We start from the raw sequence: 22898 nt of genomic DNA on the forward strand, positions 1-22898 counted from the left end.
TTGTATGGCGGCCCACGACCGATAAAATATTTTTCAGTATAAATTAGTTAAATTGCATAAAGTACACATCAATAGAATGTTTATTCCTCAAATAGAACAAATTTGTAACTCCAGCGCCCCCTACATTGATTTTCAGGACACCCAGGACCCCATGTGTCATTCATGCAATATTTTTCAAAATACACAAAACAGAACAAAAACAATCTGATTCCATGGATAAATGGCATTTTTAATAACCTTTCCAGTGATATATAACAATAGACAATGTGTGGTGTCATTTTATGCAAACTACATTTTTACACGTTATTAGTCATAAAATTATCAAATTTTGATTTCTTCATTTTTCGTTTAAGTGACAGAATAAGTATGATGAAGCTCGGGTTCCATCAAATTTTGACATTTAAAAAATCTTAAGGGATCCATCTTTTACTGCATACAAACTTTGTAAGGATGATTCACTAGATATGCCGACTTTTCGTAGCTTCTTTTCCCTTACCCCCTGATTTGTTTTACTAAATATCAAAGTACTAAAAACTTGGAGTGACCGCTGTCACACGATCATAAAAAGAGTATTGCACATTATTTTTCACTATAACTTGGACCACAATTAAGCATGGGACATTTTAGGTAGAGGAGATTCAGAATTTGTATAAATTAAGAATAAGAATGTGACTCCTGAAGGGTCACGTCAGAGATGCCATAAAAAGAGCTGTTTCAGTGCTTTAGTCAAGAAAAAATGTACCAATTGGTTTCTAAATATTTTCTTCTGGTTGGTACATGTAAGTATGGATTAAAGAAAGGTTCATGTAGCACTATCAGTCAAGGGTTTACGTGTGACCTTTTGATGAATAGCACAGTATGTACACCATCACCTTCATCAGACAACTGACCAGTGAAGCGTAGGTACATAAATGTAAATGTAAGAATCGCCGTTGATTTGGCTACACATGCAAGCGTGTGTACACTTAATGAAGAAAAGGATGATAAAAACCAACACATCGATTAGGCTACACTTTGTCAATTACTCGGTCATAAATATACGAGATTCTTTGAGCCCTCTCATCTCGATTCATCTGGCCCTCTGCATCTTATCCAGATGACTTCCTTTCTCTGCCATTTGAACAGATTACTCTCTCTGTAGAATACTTTGGAGATATCCAAATCAATTATATTATCTCGTTGTACGGTATGGTCTGTGCATGGGTAAAAATGCACCTATGGGTATTTCAAGGATAATAACACTGGTTGATATTTAACGACACTTAGAACAGGTAAAGTATTATAGTTTTTACCAATGGATGTCTACATTTCCGGGGGGGGGGGGGGGGGGGGGGGGCGCAGAAGAGACTCGGCGTTCATATCGTTACGATTTGCATGTGCTGTCTACAACAGACTGTTTCTCTACAGTATTCTGGCAGATTTTAATCAAATCTGGTTTGAAAATAACAACAAAAGAACCACATAAGGATGTCTGTTACGCTCGTCAATGCAGAACATGTCAAAAGACAAACTATTGTCAAAAATCTCGCCGTCATAGTTGAATATAGGAATGCACAACTTCATATTTATATGCGTTAAAACTTAACATTTTGATGTTTTTGGAACATACCAATGCCTGTTGAGCCAGATTCCTGGGAAAACGTGCTTTGAGAACACTAAGTAAGGAGATGTTCCGAATGACTAGTAGTTAAAATAACAGAAATCAAACAATTACCGGATTTCCCGCTGATTCATTTCATGAATATTTTAAAACTCCTACATTTATTTTCGTAGAGATAGATTAAGACGATTTTGAAAAGCAAAATGACTCGTTTTTCCATTTTTTGGTTTTATTTGATGCTAAAAAGTATAATTTACCTTTTATTTCACCTTTTAAGTCTATTTTAATAAGTTAATTTTAGTTAAATGTATAATTACCTTTATCAGAATTTGTTGATCTTGATCATTTTAGAATTACTTATTATTTAATCATTTTAGAATTACTTACCAATGCAGTAAAATAAATGTCAATGGATACATGGTTATAAGGACAAGTGTAAAATAATTCGGGAAACGAGATGAACTGATGATACTATTATTTGAATATTTTATAATTCCGGATCAATCGGGATAGAGTACAAGATGACTAGATCATAATATTATCTAACTTTTTCATAATTCCGGATAACCTGGGTAGGATTCCGGATCAATGGGATAGGATTCGGGGTCAATGGAATAGGATTCCGGTTCACTGGGTTAGGATCCAGAAACAATGGGATAGGGTACTAGATGACTTGATTATATTCATATTTAACTTTTTTATAATTCCGGATTAAGTAGATAGGATTCAGGATCAAAGGGATAGGATTCCGGAAGAATGGGATAGGATTTTTAATCAATGGAATAGATGAATGGGAAAGGATTCCGGATCAACGGGATAGAATTCTGGATCAATGGGATAGGATTATGGATGAATCGGATTAGATTCCGGATCAATGGAATAGGATTCCGAATCACTGGAGTAGGATCAAAGATCACTGGGAAAGGAGTCCGGATCAATGGGATATGATTTTGGATCAACGGGATAGTATTCCGGATCAATGGGGTATGATTTTGGATCAACGGGATAGGATTCCGGATCAATGGGATTAGATTACGGATCACTGGAATATATTTCCGGATCACTGGGGTAGGATTCTGGATTGATGGGATAGGGTACTAGATGACTAGATCATATTTTTTATCTAACCATTTTATAATACCGGATCAACGGGATAGGATTGTGGATCAATGGGATAAGATTCCGGATCAATGTGATAAAATTCCGGATCAATTGGATAGGAAACGAGATGAATGGATTATGGATCATTCAATAGTTTCATGGATAAAGATTAGTGGTAAAGTACAGTGACAGCATGTCAGAATTCATTTTTTTGTTTGTCCTTTCCATTGTCTTACATTTGTCATTGCTTTGGTGTTATTAAATGATTTTTTTTTATATCTTTAAGGCATTATAACGTAAGTTGTTACTACACTGTGTAGGAAAAGGGAACAGACCAGTAATCAATCACATTATGACACCAATGAAGTCTTAAATTGTTTGGATTGTTTCTTGCGTAGTTTGTTGCAGTGTTGCAAATAGAGCTTAAATAGCTTGGAAAGATGAGTAGGGTAAAATCATTCAATATATTGTATAAATTTGCAGTTTTACTATGACAAATAACAAAGACATCAAAATGTAGAGGAATAATTCATAAATCATTAAATTATTTTTCAGAAATCATGTATAGTTTTACTGGTTTTATATAAAGCACTACAAGCAATACCTGTTAATCCTCATGAACATAGTCTTTACACTTGCGACTCCCTGGCATGTATTATTTGTTAGTGCATGTATAACATTGATATCATTGTGTATGGTTTGATGACATGTTTCTGTGATCTGTAATACTAGTAAAATATGGCTGATGCATACTTAAAGAAGACAATAGTATTTCTGAGTTATGCTGATTATTATAAAAGTAAAAAGATATACACTGCCATTTTCATTAATAAGGTATAATTGAAATATGGCATCTACATATATGATAAATTGCCCTACAATTACAGTAAATTGTGTTAAAAAATAACAATTAGGTTTTTGCATTACTTTAAATACAAAATTCACAAATTTCTTTATTCTCATAAACTTATTACAAGTGCAGAGAAACCGGTACCGTAAAAACAGATGAACACTTAACTATTTAGTCTTAATTAATAATTAATAAAAGATGCAAAATAAATATTTGTGTTGCTATATGAAATGATAAGGCAATTAACGTTAAGTTATTAAATTTATCAAAATAAACGAAGTTGGCAAACACCATCCTCTAACGGTAGATGCATATATCAATTACGTTCTCAGCGGTTAACATTTTGGCAGCAAAGTGATAGGCCTATTATCTTAACAAGATAAAACAGTTTACAGAAACACTGCCTTTTTCGTAACAAACCTGTCTGTCAATTCCTGTCATGAACACACCGCATCATGTTTCAATAGTACTGTACTGATAAAATAACTTGTGTTGTTTGATTGAGAAAACATCGCACTTCATCTTTTGCTGGTCATTAGCTATAAACCATTCATAGATATAACCAAATACATTGTGTATTATTATCTTCAACTACGGTGGGGAAGCCCTTACCCAAAAGAACATCTGATTCTGACTGATTGGTTTAGTCTACTATTCTGATGAAATATTGAAAACAGTTTTTCAAAATATTTTCTTACTCGAAATATGTAAGTATTATTAACATTCAAATATTATATTAAGATATTGTCATCGTCAATGCAACTCGTAGGTAAAATAATAAGAAAATCTGTGTATAAATAAAGTCACTAAAATATTATGACATAAATGACAACTTGTTTTTCTAAAAATAGCAACAATTAGTTAATAACCTTGATGATAGGACCTTCAAAACACAGTACTTCAATACTTTACATATATACACTAAGAAGATGACAATCAGACGGGAACTGAAGCCAATAGTGATGACACTGATGATTCTATTTATAGTAACAATGACCTTGATCACAAAGTTCTGAAATGCACTAATTCAAGAAACTAGTATACACAAAACCTGTGTGAACGTACAAAAAAATCTATAAATTAAGTTAAGTTATAAGAAAATATAAATGCATTAAGTCATCAAAATGATAACATGTCAACATAATATGTACATACGTAATTGTGTTTTTTTTACTTTAATTATTTTCCGGAAAATTACAAAACATTCAACTGATATATGGAAGTGGTAGTACCCTGTAGAATAGCATGTATGCATGGTCCATACAGAGGTGAACCTCTGGCATTGACACCTTCCTGATCTGTCAAAAAAAGAAGCTCATATTCTTAAATGCAGTCATCAATAAATGTAAAATACAGATTACTGCTATGAAATCATACAAGTCTCCATATAACAATGATATATTGTACAACAAATCACTTTGCCCATAGGGGGATAGAACTAAATACCATTAATATAACTTATCTAACGTAACAAAACAAATGTATCAAAAAACAATCATTTTACTAAATGAAGAATACCTGATTTTTTCAAAAATGCGACTTGACATAACCATCTTCATATGACAAGGAAACATTGTACTATGTTAAAATCATAAAACTAAATAGAAAAAAATGTGGCAGTTGAGCATATAATTGTTTTCATTTTGCTACAAAGAGAATAATTAAGAAAAAGAGGAAAATAACCTGTCATCAATTTAATAATTATAAAATAGTTAGATAATAGTATAACCTAGTCATTAAGTACCCTTACCTATTGATCCGGGATCCTACCCCAGTGATCCGGAATTATAAAATAGTTAGATAATAGTACAATCTAGTTATCTAGTTCCCAACCCATCGATCCGGGATCCTATCCTAATGAGTCGGAATTATAAAATAGTTAGACAATAGTATTATCCATTCATAAATCTTCCTATCCCATTGATCGCGGATCCTACTCCAGTGATCCGGAGTTATAAAATAGTATGATAATAGTATAATCTAGTCATCTGGTACCCTACCCTTTTGATCCAGAATACTAGCCCAACTAGCATACTATCAAACATGAAGCAATCGCTTGTTTTATAAGAAAAGGATGTTCCCGATTTAAAAAAGTTTCAAGACAAACAATCTAAATATAGATCATACATATAAGGCACGAGTAGAACAAATGAAGTATAATTCACAACCTGTACAACATTTGATGAAATAGATACTTGCTAAATTATTTCAGAAATAAGTTGATTTTTAAATTAAAAGGAAAACAGTTTAAACTTCAATGGTTTTTCAACCTAACAAGCCTGATGCATTTGAGATAACCAAGAAACAATACACAAAACAAAACATAACATGCAGTATAGGATCTGAAACTAAGTTTGAAAATCTGTTGACATGCCTGATCCTGATTTGTGCTGGGCATTTTTGTTTTTGTTTTTGTTGGCTCAATAAAGGATCTCTTTCTGACAAAGCTGTGGTCTTCCTGTAAAAATATTGTAAAAAAACTATTTTAGTAAAATTTGTATATGTGTCATAGTCTATAGTTACTTAGCTGTCAATCTTGTTTAGGGCACTATAATGCCTTAACCAATCTAAGAAAATAATATATCATATATAAAATAGACTTAATTTTTACTTTTCATAGAGATTAACTATCCAAACAAGATAAAACAAAATGTATATTGTATTATTAATCTTTTTTAATGTCATATATCCTGGTACATTAGTGGGTCATTGGTGCGAGAGGTAACCGGATACCCAGTGAAAACATATACGGCCTGATATCTAGTGACTGATCAAATTACCATTCTCACTCCCAGGTCTTGTTTTTGAGAGGAGAAACGAGTACACTATTACTGCACTACCTGACCACCGGAATCACTTTTAATTATCTATAGTTTAACATGAATCTGTACTCTTTATCAGGATATACCACACCTTGTCAATTAACCATCATTTCTGATGTCATTTGTTTGATAATTATTTCTTTGTGGATTTAAGAATTATGATGGTTGTACAAATTAAAGTAATATTATATATATATATAAAGACTGGCATTCATGAATATACTGTCATAAATTAATTTATGATAACCATCCATTGATGATTTATAACACTATTGACCCTAAAGTATATATCAGCAAAAAATAAAACACATAAAACCTACATTTCCTTCTGTTGATTTTCTTTCTGTCTCTTTTCTTTTCTACCTTTTTCTTTGTCCTTTCCTTGAACGCATGCAAGGATTGTTTCTTCCCACATCAACAAACTGAACTTCATTATATTTAATGTGGGTAAGAATGTCATCTTGCGAATCTTCATATTGGATCTGAGATTTGGAATCTATATTGAAAAACATAAAAAAAAAAAAAACATGAAAAATAACTTTGATACATCTTCAAATCTCCTAATTTACACTTCTATTCTTGTTTTATTTATTTTTAAAAGGGATATTTTGAACTTTAAAAATAATATTTCAAATCATGATAGACCATGTAAAAAAGTTTACAGTATTGCAGTATCCTTCAGTTGTTTCAATTAATTTGAAGGTATGTTTGAAAAGTATATTACATATTGCTTATAAAATTTTAATTTAATTTATTCATATTATATCATAGAAGTCCCATTCAAATGTAAACTTGAAATGAGCCATAGCATTAGTACATGTATGTAGCTTTAGCTATACTTATCACTACAAGTCTGACGTTTTAGATTCTTAATATGTAAACAAAATAGTACCTTAAGTGTGTAAGTGTTATATAAACATCAATGATGCAGGATTGGGGTGGAAGGGAGGGGAGCAGCTCATGATATTTATTAGTGGATTCCCCAGGGCCTATTTCAAGGACTAAGCATCTTTATATAAAAATAAACATATGTCTGAAGTATCATGAATATAGTTTTGAATTACTTAAGGCTAAGTTGAAAAGACAATAAACTGTATTGATACACTTATGACTAAGGTGTGACAGAACGTGACATACTGGTCACAGCATGTGGTGCTTCCTCTCTGTAAGGCTGATCAATACAATAATAACCTAGTACACTGATCACCTGTGGACCAGGATACCAGCATATCTGTGCCCAATTTGATCAGCCTATAGTGCATGGATCCCCAAATTACAAAATGTAAAGACAAAATATTCAAACAATTATTCAAAGTTTCAGCCATCTGATCAAAATCAAATACAAATGTTAAAACTTTAAAACGGGTTAATTTATAAAATGTATCCTGCATATGATGTACACTATAAATGTGATATACTACAAGCTGTGAATGACCAAATACAACATAGATGTTCAGAACGAAATTAAATTTCCTATTATTGTGATTTGGTTTTAAAATAAATTATTTGTAAATCAAATAAGCACACACCATTTCAAACACAACATATTTAACATACATGAATTTGATTTTGGCATGTACTGTTTACCGAAATGAATAATTATAAACAAAATAGATTAATTAAGGATTCACAAATAGCTATACAGTAGATCTAAGCATATACTAATTTTACTACATTAACAGATTAAGTAAGATGGCAGCTGCTTACATACGAGTCTGGGTAAACTATTGGAGTTCGTTTCATATGTACATTTACACAGATCTATATAAACATAATGGCAAATAAAAACAAACCAAAAACATCCCGTCCTATGAAAATTCCAACATTTTTGGAGCATAAATTTATAACATTGATCAGTTTATAGTTTATCGGTAGATCTAAACCTGATCATGGTGACTCTTACAGATACAGATCATGGTAAGTGAAGCTTACTTCAGTGTAAGCCTACTGATAATAAATATTATAAAATTATGTAGATTTACTTACTTATCGGTTAATTTTCTTCGTCGTCTAATTCCTTTTCCTTCTTCAGAGCAACAAACATGAAATTGTTAAACTCTCTGATTGCATTATTCAGCTGAATCAGAGACTTGAACATGATGCACGGAACTGCCAAACCTATTGCTACGTATGTCTTCCTCCGACTCAAAATTTAACGCGTCAACTTCGCAATTACAGAAGAGTTCCAATACCTTTCGCGGGAATCTGGCTTAACGGGATAGGTTCTAGCCCCCACCCGTGAATAATGGTAAAATAATATGCCCAGTGCTGCACATCAGAGAAATTTCCAATCAAGAGTGAGTTTTTTCTTAATTGGTTAAACCCAAGTCGGGAGTTTTGCACCATTTGTTTTTTTTACATCCCGAGAGTAGATTTTCCCTATCCTACAACCCTTGGCATAAAAAGGTATTTTTCTCTCTTTCCGACAACCACAATTAGCCTTGAAGTCACATAAAGCACCCCAATTTCCGTATCACTGATCGGAATGTTTCCGGTTTCGTGACGTCAAATCGTTTTTTGTTCCATTGAGCATTTCACTTTCCATAGACAGTTCTGTCATTTACGCACAGGAAAGAGAGCATTATCACAGACAAACCTTGCAAGACCTTCTGATGAAGATATACTCACGTTCGCTACACGTGTCACCCCTCCAGCCTGGCAGACATCCGGATGCAGAGCAGTTTCCTGTCACATGACTACATGCAGCATCCTTACAGCGACATTGTTTCGTACAGTTAGCACCAAAATGTCCTGATTTGCATTCTGATTAAATAAATGTCGATGTGTTACATGTGTATCATATTAACAATGTTTCGTCTTAAAACCAATAAGATATTTGCTATCGTAAATAAAAAAGACTATTTTTCAATTAGAAATGTTTTATCTTAAGAAAAAGTTGTCATTATTGAACGAAGGTCTCAATGGTAACTATTTAAGTATATATTAATCAATTGATCGGGAATTCTCATTGCAAATGTTTTGGTTATTAGTAAATCTGTCACAACAGCCCGCAATTCTCATTCACGTAGTAACTATTAAGTTATGTTTGTAAAATTTATCATGACCCACTTAGAGGTCTGAATGATACTTTTTTATTATATTAAAGTTTTGTTTGTATTTATATCGATTCTATGGTAATTCTTACTTGTACTGCACGAGCTACCAATGTATCCATCACTACAACCATCTGATGACAAACATGTTCCATTGAAGTGGCTACATCCGGGTGTGTTACAATGACATGTGAGGAGACAGTCTTCTCCAAATTTGTTTTCGGAGCATTCTGTAGGAAAGCATTTTATAATTATCAATTGTGTGCATGCTGTAAACATAAGTGCAAATATGAAGGTCGACATGGATAATTTTGGTAAATCATGTACTTACGTGTTGAACATGACGTTCCAATCCACCCAGACATCAGACAAATTTCAAATCAAGAGGTTTTTTTCTTTCTAAATTGGTTAAACCCAAGTCATGAGTTTTGCACCATTTGTTTTTTTACATCCCGAGAGTAGAATTTCCCTATCCTACAACCTTGGCATAAAAAGGTATTTTTCTCTCTTTCCGACAACCACAATTAGCCTTGAAGTCACATAAAGCACCCCAATTTCCGTATCACTGATCGGAATGTTTCCGGTTTCGTGACGTCAAATCGTTTTTTGTTCCATTAAGCATTTCACTTTCCCTAGACAGTTCTGTCATTCACGCACAGGAATGAGAGCATTATCACAGACAAATCTTGCACGACCTTCTGATGAAGATATACTCACGCATACTACACGTGTCACCCCTCCAGCCTGGCAGACATCCGGATGAAGAGCAGTTTCCTGTCACATGACTACATGCAGCATCCTTACAACGACATTGTTTCGTACAGTTAGCACCAAAATGTCCTGATTTGCATTCTGATTAGATAAATGTGCATGTGTTACATGTGTATCATATTTACATTTTTTCGTCTTAAAACCAATTAGATATTTGCTATCGTAAATAAACAAGACTATTTTTCAATTAGAAACGGATTGTCTTTAGAAAAAGAGAACGTTATGGTACGAAGGTATCAATGGTAACTATTTAAGCAAATCTATCACAACAGCCCGCAATTCTCATACATGAAGTAACTAGTAAACTATATTTGTAAAATTTATCATGACCCACTTAGAGGTATGAATGTTACTTTGTTATTGTATTAAAGTTTTGTTTTTGTTGTATATTGATTTTATGGTAACTCTTACTTGTACTGCACGAGCTACCGATGTATCCATCACTACAACCATCTGATGACATACAGGTTCCATTGAAGCGGCTACATCCGGGTGTCATACAATGACACGTGAGGAGACAGTCTTTTCCAAACATGTTTGTGGGGCATTCTGTAGGTTAACATTTTATAATTATTATTTGTGTGCATGCTGAAAACATAATGACAAATACTGCACGGATATGAATAAAGATAGATCAATGTCGACATGGATTTTGTTTGTAAATCAGTACTTACGTGTTGAGCATGACGTTCCCTTCCACCCAGATATACATCCAGGTATTGTACATGTCCCATTGGCGTGGTTACAACCAAATGTTTTGCATCGACATTGTGATGTGCACTTGTTTCCAAAATAGGGAGAAACGCATGCTAAATAAAAATAAAAAAGTAAGAAGCATTTAAAATTTAAATAACTGCGATTTTATTCAGTTAAACTCATGAAATTCAGAACGTCAGAACACAGTATTTACATTAGCTCAGGTCTCATTTAGTTATAAATAATAAATTCAGAGTTTCAGTTAATCGGATCTTATTTACCTTGGCTACAGGAAGAACCATTCCAGCCATCCAAACATCCTGCATTTATGTTTGTACAAGTACCATCTGCCTTATCACATCCTGGTACAGCGCAGTGACATAGAGTGTTACATCCCTTACCGAACACTCCGTCGAAACAAGCTAATACATGAAAAATATTATTAGTTAAGGATATTCATAACTTTCAGATATCGTTTGTATCCCTTTGTGATGCATATTCATGAGATGAAGATCTGGGCCTGTATTTATTTTCATACTAAAGCGTGAATTATGTGCCCAAGCAAGCTGTCTTGTTACTCGTTTAAGTCATGGTCAAGAAGTCAGTATAAACATTAAAATCGGTATTCGGCTTTTTTTGTACATGTCCTTGACAAAATGAGATTTTTAAAAGTTAATTTATCAAGGACAAGCAAAATTGAGCTTGAAACCAGAATTAAAAACAGATTTATGAATACTGGTCTTAATTGACAAACAGAAACGCGTTTGTAAAATTTTGTGTCTGCATTATGTTCAACATGACCCATCGATACAGGCAGCTATTAGTTTGCCCTTTATGACAATTCCTTGTTGTCACATAACGAAGGGAAGCATTTCATTTAAACGTTTCCTACACTTGTAATTGGAACAAAAAACAAGGAAATATTTTAATGTGAAAACTGCAAAGCTCTGGGAACGGCGTATTATTTGCTCAACAGTGACATCTCTTTAGGATATTGTATCACAAGTGATTTACATTTGTCAGATTTTTTTGCGTTCCAGATATTATGTTTTGTGTTGCAATAATATAGATTTCAGAGTATCTACAGTAAAGTTATAATGTTTTGAACCTGATTTGTTTGCAGAAAAAATAATATAAACTATCTTAAGACAAAATGGACAACTATTTAATATCCGCATTTATAAGTTTAGCCTGTCGCAAACCCACATAAAACAACTTGTCCAGACCCGGGAGCAAAGAGACGATGACGCAACAGATATCCTTAGGGTTTTCCCGTTTATCTATGTTGCCGATGAAATATTACGACTCATAGTAGTAAGGTACTCTCAAAACAAAGTTTAACGCATCCCAGATTAACATTTATCCTAACAGAGCAAACTCAAAATGTGTTAACATTATCTTAAAAAGATCTGTTGTTAATGCGTTAGTGTCACGTTAGTAGGGGAAGTAATTCATCCTAATACCTCTCAGTTGCATACAAAACAAATACACATTTAAATTCGTATTATTTACAAAAGTTATAGACTTGTTCACCCTTTCCTCTGACACTGCATGGGTTATACTTGAGTAAGCTTATTGAATAAACATGATTTTGACAAATGGATATTTAAACAGGACGTTTGTTTATGAAAATGAAAAATGTAAGCCGTATTTTATTCCCCAACTTACTTATATTACATGACTCCCCCTTCCAGCCGGCAACACACCCGGGTACGTTACAATGACCTGTTACTAAGTCACAACCAGGAGTATCACAGTTACATGTGGATGAGCAGTTCTCGAACAAACTGAAAGTGATAAAACATATTAATTTCTACTGACTTATAAAAATAAGAACCCTCATTTGCCTAGTATGTATGGGTGACTGTAAAATAATTGCCGAGGTGGTTCACCTGAATAAGTATACAATGAAACATGTTCATTAAGATCAACTGGGGGTCTTAGAGAAGGTGGAGTTAATAGCACGCTGATCTTTACTGTGAGGTAGACAAGAACCGTAACTCTATGTAACTATCACACCCTACATATAATGTAACATCGTAATTGAAATGCACTCATACATTATTCAGAACTTCATCGGAATATGAAAACATTTCATACATTGCTCTTCAGAACTGACCTTGATTTTGTTGTCGGTTTTTAAATAACAAATAATTAATGAAATTAATTGTAAATGCTAAATATCTTTTAATTGTATTTACTGTCGGCAAATGGACAAATAATTTATGATCACGATACCAAACGCCGTGACTAACCTTGACTACAACTACTCCCATGGTAACCGGCCTGGCATCCTGCTGTGTTACAGTGTCCGGTCTCTCCGTTACATCCGGGCGTCTTACAATGGCATTCCTGAAGACAGTTCTCTCCAAATGTAAGTGATGAACAAGCTGAAATAGAGATACATACATAATTAATGTTACTGCACTGAACCCTTTAGAGATATTTATCTAACTGATGTAAATAAAAAAAAATGGTGTGCTATGTGTGCATGTTAAAGTTTTCTGCTCCGGCTTATCAAATACAACACAAAGTTTTTGTAATATTTCTAATAAATATGATAATGACGATTAAAAACTACCATCTAGTATTGCATTGTAAAGAATGACAGAATTATTACGATTGTTCCGATTTTTCCAAGGAATCAATGAAATTCGACGCTTTCCCTTTTTTTGTCTATTAACGATCACGTATGTAATAAATTAAAAAATATATAAATTGAGAGAGAGAGAGAGAAATAAATGTTCAAATGTTAGAGTTCATGGTAAGAAACCAGGCGCCCTAAAGTGTACTGCTTGAGGTTAATTTGAATAAAAATATGCAGAGTACATGCTGGCGAGAAACTGAATTTTGTAGAAAGCTTTGTTGTGTTGAGTCGCCCAACACATTCCCCTCTTACAAAACACTTATATATATTCTGAAGTAGATTTGTAATTATGGCTCTTCCTTGTCTTGTATTGTTAAGTTTATAACTGTTACATGATGTTGTCTGATCGTGGTACTTACAAGCCCGCTCTATATCATATCAAATGAACCAAAGTCTCTGGCGTCGGGGTTATTTTTCTTCCTTGGACTTCATCTATATGTTTCTAATTGTTCGAACGTGGTCAGTAAAAACCCTCCTAAACATTATAGAATTTAAGTCTGCTGTGTCGGGGTTAAAACAATGCTTATACAGACACGTGTCCCTAATGCTACATACTTTGGTTACAAAACCGTGTTCCAGTCCAGCCAGCATTACAGTGTGTTGAATCACAAACTCCATTGTCAGGGTCACATCCGTGTTTACAGTTGGTACAATTGAATTGACACTGGTCACCATATTTATGTGTAAAACAACCTGGAAATTAAATTGTTAAAATCTATATTTATATTAATAACAAACGTTGTGAGAAAACACTGAGGAAAATACAGGAACATTTATTTTACAAATTAACCTTTATATATATATATTGAGAGAAATGTTTGTACTTTGATATAACACAGTCGTTAATAAGTATTTGCATTACTTGTACACAAAATGAAATTATAATCTTGAAATAATAATACTAGTATGAACTACTGTACCATATTCTTAACTGAACGCTTTATATGCAAGATGAATGTGAGCCACATCAGTTTATACTTATATGAAATTTATAAGTCATTATTTCAGTTTCTGTATCACAATCATCTCTGGCATTACGTAACGCTATAAAGTATATATATACCGTAAATATCCACCTCACACACGCCCATACGCTCAATTTGTGGTGGTGTCCTTGTGATGACTATCATCACTCTCAGACCGGTTCTGTTACACGAGGTGATGTTTTGAGTAAGGTTCGGGAAGCCGACGTCCACATCCTCGTAACATTTGTCACCAGACGGTATACCTGTATCGTTTGATATCCACAAGGCAAAGCCGTCAGCAAGATCTGTCGACAATAATAATAAAGTGAAAAATACAATAGTCAAAGTTTACCTATCGTGTTCACCGAAATATCAGTGAATGGTTACGTTCTCAACTGACACACAGCGTCGTTATTCAAATGAGATGGGATCTATATTGATAAATATTCTGCAGTATGATATGTATGTGTTGTGTACGACGCTGACAGAAAGACAGGAAAACAACATGAAGGCATTTGACTATAACTATTACAGGCATATGAATGTATGGATGATTTGACTTAAGATTAGGATAGTCTTGTAAAGATTACAATATAAAATAATGAATGAGTACCATACAAATAAACACACACTGTCATTGAAAGTGACGATGGCACAATCCTGGTCGTTCAACCAGGAAGGATTATTTCTTAACATTAGGAAATGGGACGTAAGTTACCATATCCTTATTGTCAATTAATCTAATAATTATAGATAATCATACAGTATTTTCAGTGTTTGTCGTTCGAACAATGTTCTCATCGATCGCACATAGATAAAATCTCGAGTCCGCCTGCGGTGGCCTCTCGATTTTATCCAAGTGCTCGCGATGTGAAAATTGTTCTCACGACAATCACCACTGAAAATACTGTATGATAAACTAGTTATCATCTATATACTACTACCTTATATATTTCTCCATTTAAAAACCTCAACTAAACACCATGTTTTCCAAATGACTTATAATCTCAATGGTCAACGATCGCCTGTGCTAAACGTAAACAAAAGAAGTTTTGTGCGGAGGAATACAATGAACCTTAAAACTACGTAGAAAACATATATTTAAAACAATCCTATCGCCATTGGCTTTTACCTATGCACATTTACACCTAAAATGGTGTTGTTATTCTCACAATAGTTTTCCGTTACTTTGTATTGATATGTTTATGACGGACTATCAATGAAAATGAATTTATCATGCAACCAGTAAGTGATATAAAGTAGTATATAGATTATAATATAGTACATGTATATTTAGTGGGATAGCCATTATTGTCATAGTGTACATGATTACATGGAGTGATTATCATGATATATCTGTTTTGTTCTGTTATATTATCATAGATTCTTGCTATTCACAGGAAAAGGATTGTCTATATCACTGAATACTATTGTAAAGGAACAGGCAATATAGTGTATGTCTTATTTGCTAACTCTGGCATTGGCACGGATTGTAAAACTGCAAAACAAGTGCTACACCGACAATCATTCACCAAGTTCAGAAAAAGTGTATTTTGGTCCTATGCTGGGAAATGCAGTCGTAGAGTGTAATGCCGATGGAGATAATATTTCATCACATTAAGATACTTCCCTTAATATATATGTATCGCACAAGTTCAGTTTACTACTATAAAATTAGTAGTGGTATAGGGAGCGACTCACCAGGCTTTCCAAACACGATGTCGATTTTCTGTATTCTTGCCTTAGAAGGTAAAGTCCCTCGCCACCAGACCGTGTTTGCCCCAATGGAGGCCATACAAATTCCTGGAGCTAAAGGACCGTAATTTCCGTCTGTTGTGCTGGACACAGGGAAGTCTGGATTCACAGGCGATGCATCCAGTTTCAACTGATTCTTTAGGTTGGCTTTAAGTGTGAAATTGAGTAATCATTCTTTTGATTCTTTTTTTAGTACACACCTGAACTCAATGAAGCAGATCATGGTATATGTTATGTAATATATTGTTTACAACAACTTAGTAAATGTGAATTGCATCTATTACAATTTCGATGTTTTGCTGTTGTATGAAAATATGATAGTTGTTACACGGAAAGTACATAACAGCTCATCAAAGTCTTAACGTGCCATTTAGCTCAACATTGTTATCTTAACCGCTATACAGTAATGAGATTTGAGTTTTTTTAGATTATCGTACTCTTTCAACCTGAATCTCTTTCTAACGCCATGATACCAGGGGGAGAAGTTCGTGTTATATAGAAACATAGAAATTAGTAAGTCAAACTTCCAAACGAGAGCCCCAATGATATACATTATATATTGATTTTGTCTTTTCTTAAAGCACAGTCTTTTTTTACTCATCACGATCTTAACCCACACGGATGTCCTTATTTTAGGTAAAATACTTTTGTATATAATCATTAACGGTCAAAAGAGGTGTATCACCACTGTCATGTTGAACTTTCCGACCTTATATGTTTAATTCACACACTAATCGGTGTTTCTACAGACATATTTGTTCCCGCGATCAGATCAAATTGATTGATTGCTATCTACATCATATTTCAAAAGTAAACCAAAACAAAGTTCCATGTCATTCTAATGAGTAATGGCTGACAATAAACACCATAAAGAAATAAACAACTGTGAACTTACTACTCATAAGAATCCCTGGAACTATACTCATCAAAATTATCCTAAACACTATGCACACAGCTCCTGCACACCTGTCCATTTCTAACGATTATATGGCATTGGTAGTGGTCCGAATGTTAAACCTAACACATATCCACGTTAGAATGATCATACCATTTGGTCGTAGACCAGGAAGTAACGTATGTGCGTGATAGGCAACAGAAAAGGTAGTTTATGAGTATTATGACAATAGCTAGACATATGCTTAAGTTTTCGTTTGATTTGAATTTTAGCCTCATCGTTGAACATTATCAGAAACAACAAATCGTTGAAGTAATTTCGGTGTACACAGAAATACCGTCAGTTCTACTGATACGAATAAAGCTAGTATGTCAGGCACGGTGTGGAGTGCAAAACAAATTAGACATTACCATTCATCGACTCCGGATTTTATATCAGCCGTGCGATTATTAATGTAAAAAGACGAACATTCAATGGCCTTACCCATGATTAAACTCCAGTGTTTCAATAGCTATTTTTTGGCAGTTTTGAATAGTACTAGTATTGTGTCATGATTGTATAAAATTACGCAGTTAGGTTTTAACAATACCAGAACTCGGTGTCTTCCTTCATCCATAGCTAATAGACTACAGACGTTTAGATGTACTTTTTCGAATAAGATGTTATACAATACTGTCAATGTCTCAATACTTTATCTGACTTTTACCTTGAATCGACACCATCAACATTTTATATCAATTTCTACATTTAAGATAAACAGGCGTGTAACATGAAGTTGCCTAGCTCACACATACAGGTACGTACTCATGACTGATCAGGTTTTACATTGTCCATTGTGTTTAATAGGTCGCCCGGTATGGTTAGTCAGGCAAGTATTCGTAAAAATAAACGTTTATTTTATGGCAGTCCGGACTATTTAAATTCCTTTCCCTCATTCTTACAATTATCATTGAAAGACATTCCCATCTTCTTAGTTACCGTATACATGTGCCGAGGATGGACGAGTGGCGCAGTAGAATTTGTTTCACAATTGATGGAAAATAGATAAAGTTTAAAGTCTTATGTCGACATTTTATATAGGGAAATGTTATCTAATTTTAAAACAGTGTAAGTGAAGATCACATTTCCAAATTATTTGAATGTTGACTGTTTCATACAGTGGGAATGTCACCATATATGTTTGTCTTACCAAGCATTTACGGAAAGTAATATATTTCCACTTCCAAACAAAACCACGTGTTATGTAGATTCTCTTAATTTTGCTTTACAAGATATAGTATCTACATGTACTGATGTCTACTGTACACATTGTGATATCTACTGTACACGTTTTGATGTTTAATGTACACATTGTGATATCAACTGTACATGTTCTAATTTCTACTGCCATCAACAGTTTTCAAAATTTAAAACAAAAGAAAATCCACCCTATTCTAATTGAATAATGGCTGACAATAAACGCGATAAATAAGTAAACAACTGTAAACTTACTACTCATTCGAATCCATGGAAATATACTCAACAAAATAATCCAAAACAATGTGGACACAGCTTCTACACCCCTGACCATCTTGAGTAATTGAATAGTATTCGATAGTGCTCCGAAAGCATGATATAAAGCATATAGATACGTCAGAACGACCAAAGTATTTGGTCGTACACTAATACAACTGATATAGACGACAACCAGGAAGTAAGTTATAGGTGTACACGTAAATTCCGTCAGCAGTAACGTTAAAAATATAACATACCTTGTTCCATGTGTATTAAACTAGTAAGTTAGGCACAGTGTGGAGTACAAAACAAAACTGGGCGCTTTCTTGGGATTTCATTACATCTTTATGATTGTGTATTGTACCGTGACAATCATTGCATGACCTTATTCATAGTTAACCTCCAATCTTTCAATAGCTAGTGTTAGGCAGTTATAAATAGTACTAGAAGTGTAGCATGTATAAAGTCATTACGCAGTTAGGTTTCAACAATTCCAGAACTCGGTGTCTTCCTAAATCCTTAGCGAACAGACTACATGCGTTTAAATGTACTATTTCGATTAAGATGTGATACAATACTGTCAATGTCTCAATAGTTTATCTGAGTTTTACCTTGTTCTGACATCATCAACATTTTTATATCAATTTCAACATTTAAGATAAACAGGCGTGTAACATGAGGTTACCTATCTCACACATGCAGGTACGTACTCATGGCTGATTATGAGGTTTTATATTGTCCATTGTGTTTTATAGGTCGCCTGGTGTGGGCAGTCAGGCAAGTATTCGTAATAATGAGCGTTTATTATATGGCAGTCAGGACCATTTAAACCCCTTCCCTCATTAGACCAATTACCATTGAAAGACCATCCAATTTCATTAGCAACCGTATACATGTGCCGAGGGTGGACGAATGGCACTGTAGAATTTGTTTCACATTTACAAAAGGTAGTATATTTTAACTTCCATACAAAACCATGTTGTATGCACATTGCATCACGTGGTATCTACATGTACTGATATCTACTTTAAACATTCTGATATATACTGTACACATTCTGATATCTACTGTACGCGTTTTCATGTTTAATGTACACATTTTGATATCAATTGTACATATTCTAATGTCTACTGTCATCAAAAGTTTTCAAAATTTAAAACAAAAGAAAATCCACCTCATTCTAATTGAATAATGGCTGACAATAAACGCGATAAATAAGTAAACAACTGTAAACTTACTACTCATTCGAATCCATGGAAATGTACTCAATAAAGTTATCCAAAACAATGTGGACACAGCTTCTACACCCCTGACCATCTTGAGTAATTGAATAGTATTCGGTAGTGCTCTGAAAGCATGATAAAAAACATATAGATACGTCAGAACAACCAAATTATTTGGTCGTACACTAATACAACTGCTATAGACGGAGACAAACTATTAAGTTAGGCACAGTGTGGAGTACAAAACAAAACTGGACGTTTTCTTGGGATTTCATTACATCTTTATGATTGTGTATTGTACCGTGACCATCATTGCAAGACCTTATTCATAGTTAAACTCCAATCTTTCAATAGCTAGTGTTAGGCAGTTATAAATAGTACTAGAAGTGTGTCATGATTGTATAAAGTCATTACGCAGTTAGGTTTTAACAATTCCAGAACTCGGTGTCTTCCTTAATCCTTAGCGAACAGACTACATGCGTTAAAATGTACTATTTCGATTAAGATGTGATACAATAATGTCAATTTCTCAATAGTTTATCCGATTTTTACCTTGTTCCGACATCATCAACATTTTTATATCAATTTCAATATTTAAGATAAACAGGCGTGTAACATGAGGCTACCTAGCTCACATATACAGGTACGTACTCATGGCTGATTATTAGGTTTTATATTGTCCATTGTGTTTTATAGGTCGCCCGGTATGGGCAGTCAGGCAAGTATTCGTAATAATAAACGTTTATTATATGGCAGTCAGGACCATTTAAACCCCTTCCCTCATTAGACCAATTACCATTGAAAGACCATCCAATTTCATTAGCAAACGTATACATGTGCCGAGGGTGGACGAATGGCACTGTAGAATTTGTTTCACATTTACAAAAGGTAGTATATTTTAACTTCCATACAAAACCATGTTGTATGCACATTGCATCACGTGGTATCTACATGTACTGATATCTACTGTACACATTCTGATATCTACTATATACGTTCCGATGTTTACTGTCCAAATTATCATGTCAACTGTACAAGTTTTGATGTCTTTTGTACACATAGCGACGTCTACTACACACCTTCCTATATCTACTATACACGTTCTGATAGTTACTGTACATATTGTAATATCAACAGTACACATTCTGATTTCTACTGTTTAACATGTTCTGGCGTTTATTGTACACGTTCTGGTGTCTACTGGTTTACATGTTCTGATGTCTACTGTAAATGTTCTGGTGTCTTCTTTACACGTTCTTGTGTCTACTGTTTCACATGTTCTGATTTCTACTGTACATGTTATGTTGTTTACTGTTCAAATTTTGATATTTCTATTCACATTCCGATATCTACTTTACATGTTCCTATGGCTACCGTACACGTTCTAGTGTCTACTGTTTTAATTGTCTAATGTCTACTGTACACGTTCTAGTGTTTACTCTACACGTTCTAATATCTACTGTTTTACACGTTCTGATATCTACTATACACGTTCTGGTGTCTACTGTTTTAATTGTTCTGATGTCTACTGTGCTTGTGCTGATATCTACTGTACACGTACGGATATCTACAATACACGTGCTGGTGTCTACTGTTTTAATTGTTCTGATGTCTACCGTACACGTACGGATATCTACAATACACGTTCTGGTGTCTACTGTTTCAATTGTTCTGATGTCTACCGTACACGTTCTGGTGTTTACTATACACGTTCTGATCTGATATCTACTGTTTCACACGTTCTGATATCTACTATACACGTTCTGGCGTCTACTTTACAAGTGATGGTGTCTACTATTTTACATGTTATGATGTCTACTATACACGTTCAGATGTCTACTCTACACGTTCTGTTGTCTACTGTTTCACATGTTCTGATGTCTACTGTACACGTTCTGGTGTCTACTGTACATGTTCTGTTGTCTACTGTACACATTCTGATATTTCTATTCACATTCCGATATCTACTGTAGACGTTCTGATGTCTACTGTACACGTTCTATTGTCTACTGTACACGTTCTGGAGTTTACTGTACTTGTTCTGATGTCTACTAAATACGTTCTGGTGTCTACTGTTCATGTTCTGATGTCTACTGTACACATTCTAATATTTCTATTCACGTTCTGGTGTATATTTTGTTGCATGTTCTGATGTCTACTGTAGAAGTTCTGTTGTCTACTGTTTCACATGTTCTGATGTCTATTGTACACGTTCTGTTGTCTACTGTTTCACATGTTTTGATTTCTACTCTACATGTTCTGATGTCTACTGTACACATTCTGATATTTCTATTCACATTCCGATATCTTCTTTACATGTTCTGATGTCTACAATATATGTTCTTATATCTACTGTACATGTTCTGATGTTCTGGTGTCTAGTGTACACGTTCTGATATCTTCTATACACGTTCTGGTGTCTACTTTTCTGCTCAATCTGATGTCTACTGCACATGTTCTGATATCTACTCTACACGTTTTGGTGTCTACTGTACACGTTCTGATATCTGCTAGGGTTGTGGGATCGCACAACGTTACACGATGCGCGTGTGCGCAGGATGTGTGCACGGTGTGTGAACGATGTGTGCACGAAGTGCGAACGATAAAAAATTGGACGATCATTGATTGCGCACATTTGTGCGGACGATCGACGAACGTTACGCGATAACAATCGTGGTTGGGGTAAATTGAGGAATTGCTAACCAATATATACGGTTTAGTGTTTAAACATAAAACTTGATTTTTTAGTATGTTTCCTTATCCTAGCTTCATCTACAAACTTATCTTTCTGTCTATACTTTCTTAAATTTAGAATCGACACGTCCCGGAAACACAGGTAAACATAGCCACTTTGTACCTGGATCGTAGTTTTCTCCCGCCCGGGGCACTTACGTAACTCGCCAAGGTGTGAAAACCAAGAGAAGGGGAGCTTTAGATTAAAACGAATGCAAATAACAGAAACTTAACGTCCAGTTGTGTTTTCATAACGGTATACTGTATCACATATCAGCTCTACCCGTCCGTCA

The 22898-nt window shown here is 34.2% G+C and overlaps 1 protein-coding gene across 1 annotated transcript in view; it reads right to left on the minus strand.

The window, feature by feature from the left end:
- LOC110462309 (multiple epidermal growth factor-like domains protein 10) overlaps positions 1 to 18974 on the minus strand; it is a 22674-nt gene extending 3700 nt beyond the window's left edge. Inside the window, exons 1-13 of the mRNA XM_021516233.1 lie at positions 18907 to 18974; positions 16207 to 16407; positions 14604 to 14810; positions 14096 to 14233; positions 13149 to 13283; positions 12871 to 12913; positions 12562 to 12680; positions 11175 to 11315; positions 10872 to 11006; positions 10609 to 10746; positions 10144 to 10278; positions 9519 to 9656; positions 9002 to 9136 (exon numbers count right to left, since the gene is read on the minus strand). Coding sequence (XP_021371908.1) covers positions 9002 to 9136; positions 9519 to 9656; positions 10144 to 10278; positions 10609 to 10746; positions 10872 to 11006; positions 11175 to 11315; positions 12562 to 12680; positions 12871 to 12913; positions 13149 to 13283; positions 14096 to 14233; positions 14604 to 14810; positions 16207 to 16407; positions 18907 to 18916 — 1675 coding nt within the window. The 5' untranslated portion in view covers positions 18917 to 18974. The remainder of the gene's footprint in view (positions 1 to 9001; positions 9137 to 9518; positions 9657 to 10143; positions 10279 to 10608; positions 10747 to 10871; positions 11007 to 11174; positions 11316 to 12561; positions 12681 to 12870; positions 12914 to 13148; positions 13284 to 14095; positions 14234 to 14603; positions 14811 to 16206; positions 16408 to 18906) is intronic.
- Positions 18975 to 22898: the final 3924 nt, after the last annotated feature.

Source organism: Mizuhopecten yessoensis, unplaced genomic scaffold (genome assembly GCF_002113885.1).
Source record: "Mizuhopecten yessoensis strain PY_sf001 unplaced genomic scaffold, ASM211388v2 scaffold1437, whole genome shotgun sequence".
NCBI lineage: Eukaryota > Metazoa > Mollusca > Bivalvia > Pectinida > Pectinidae > Mizuhopecten > Mizuhopecten yessoensis.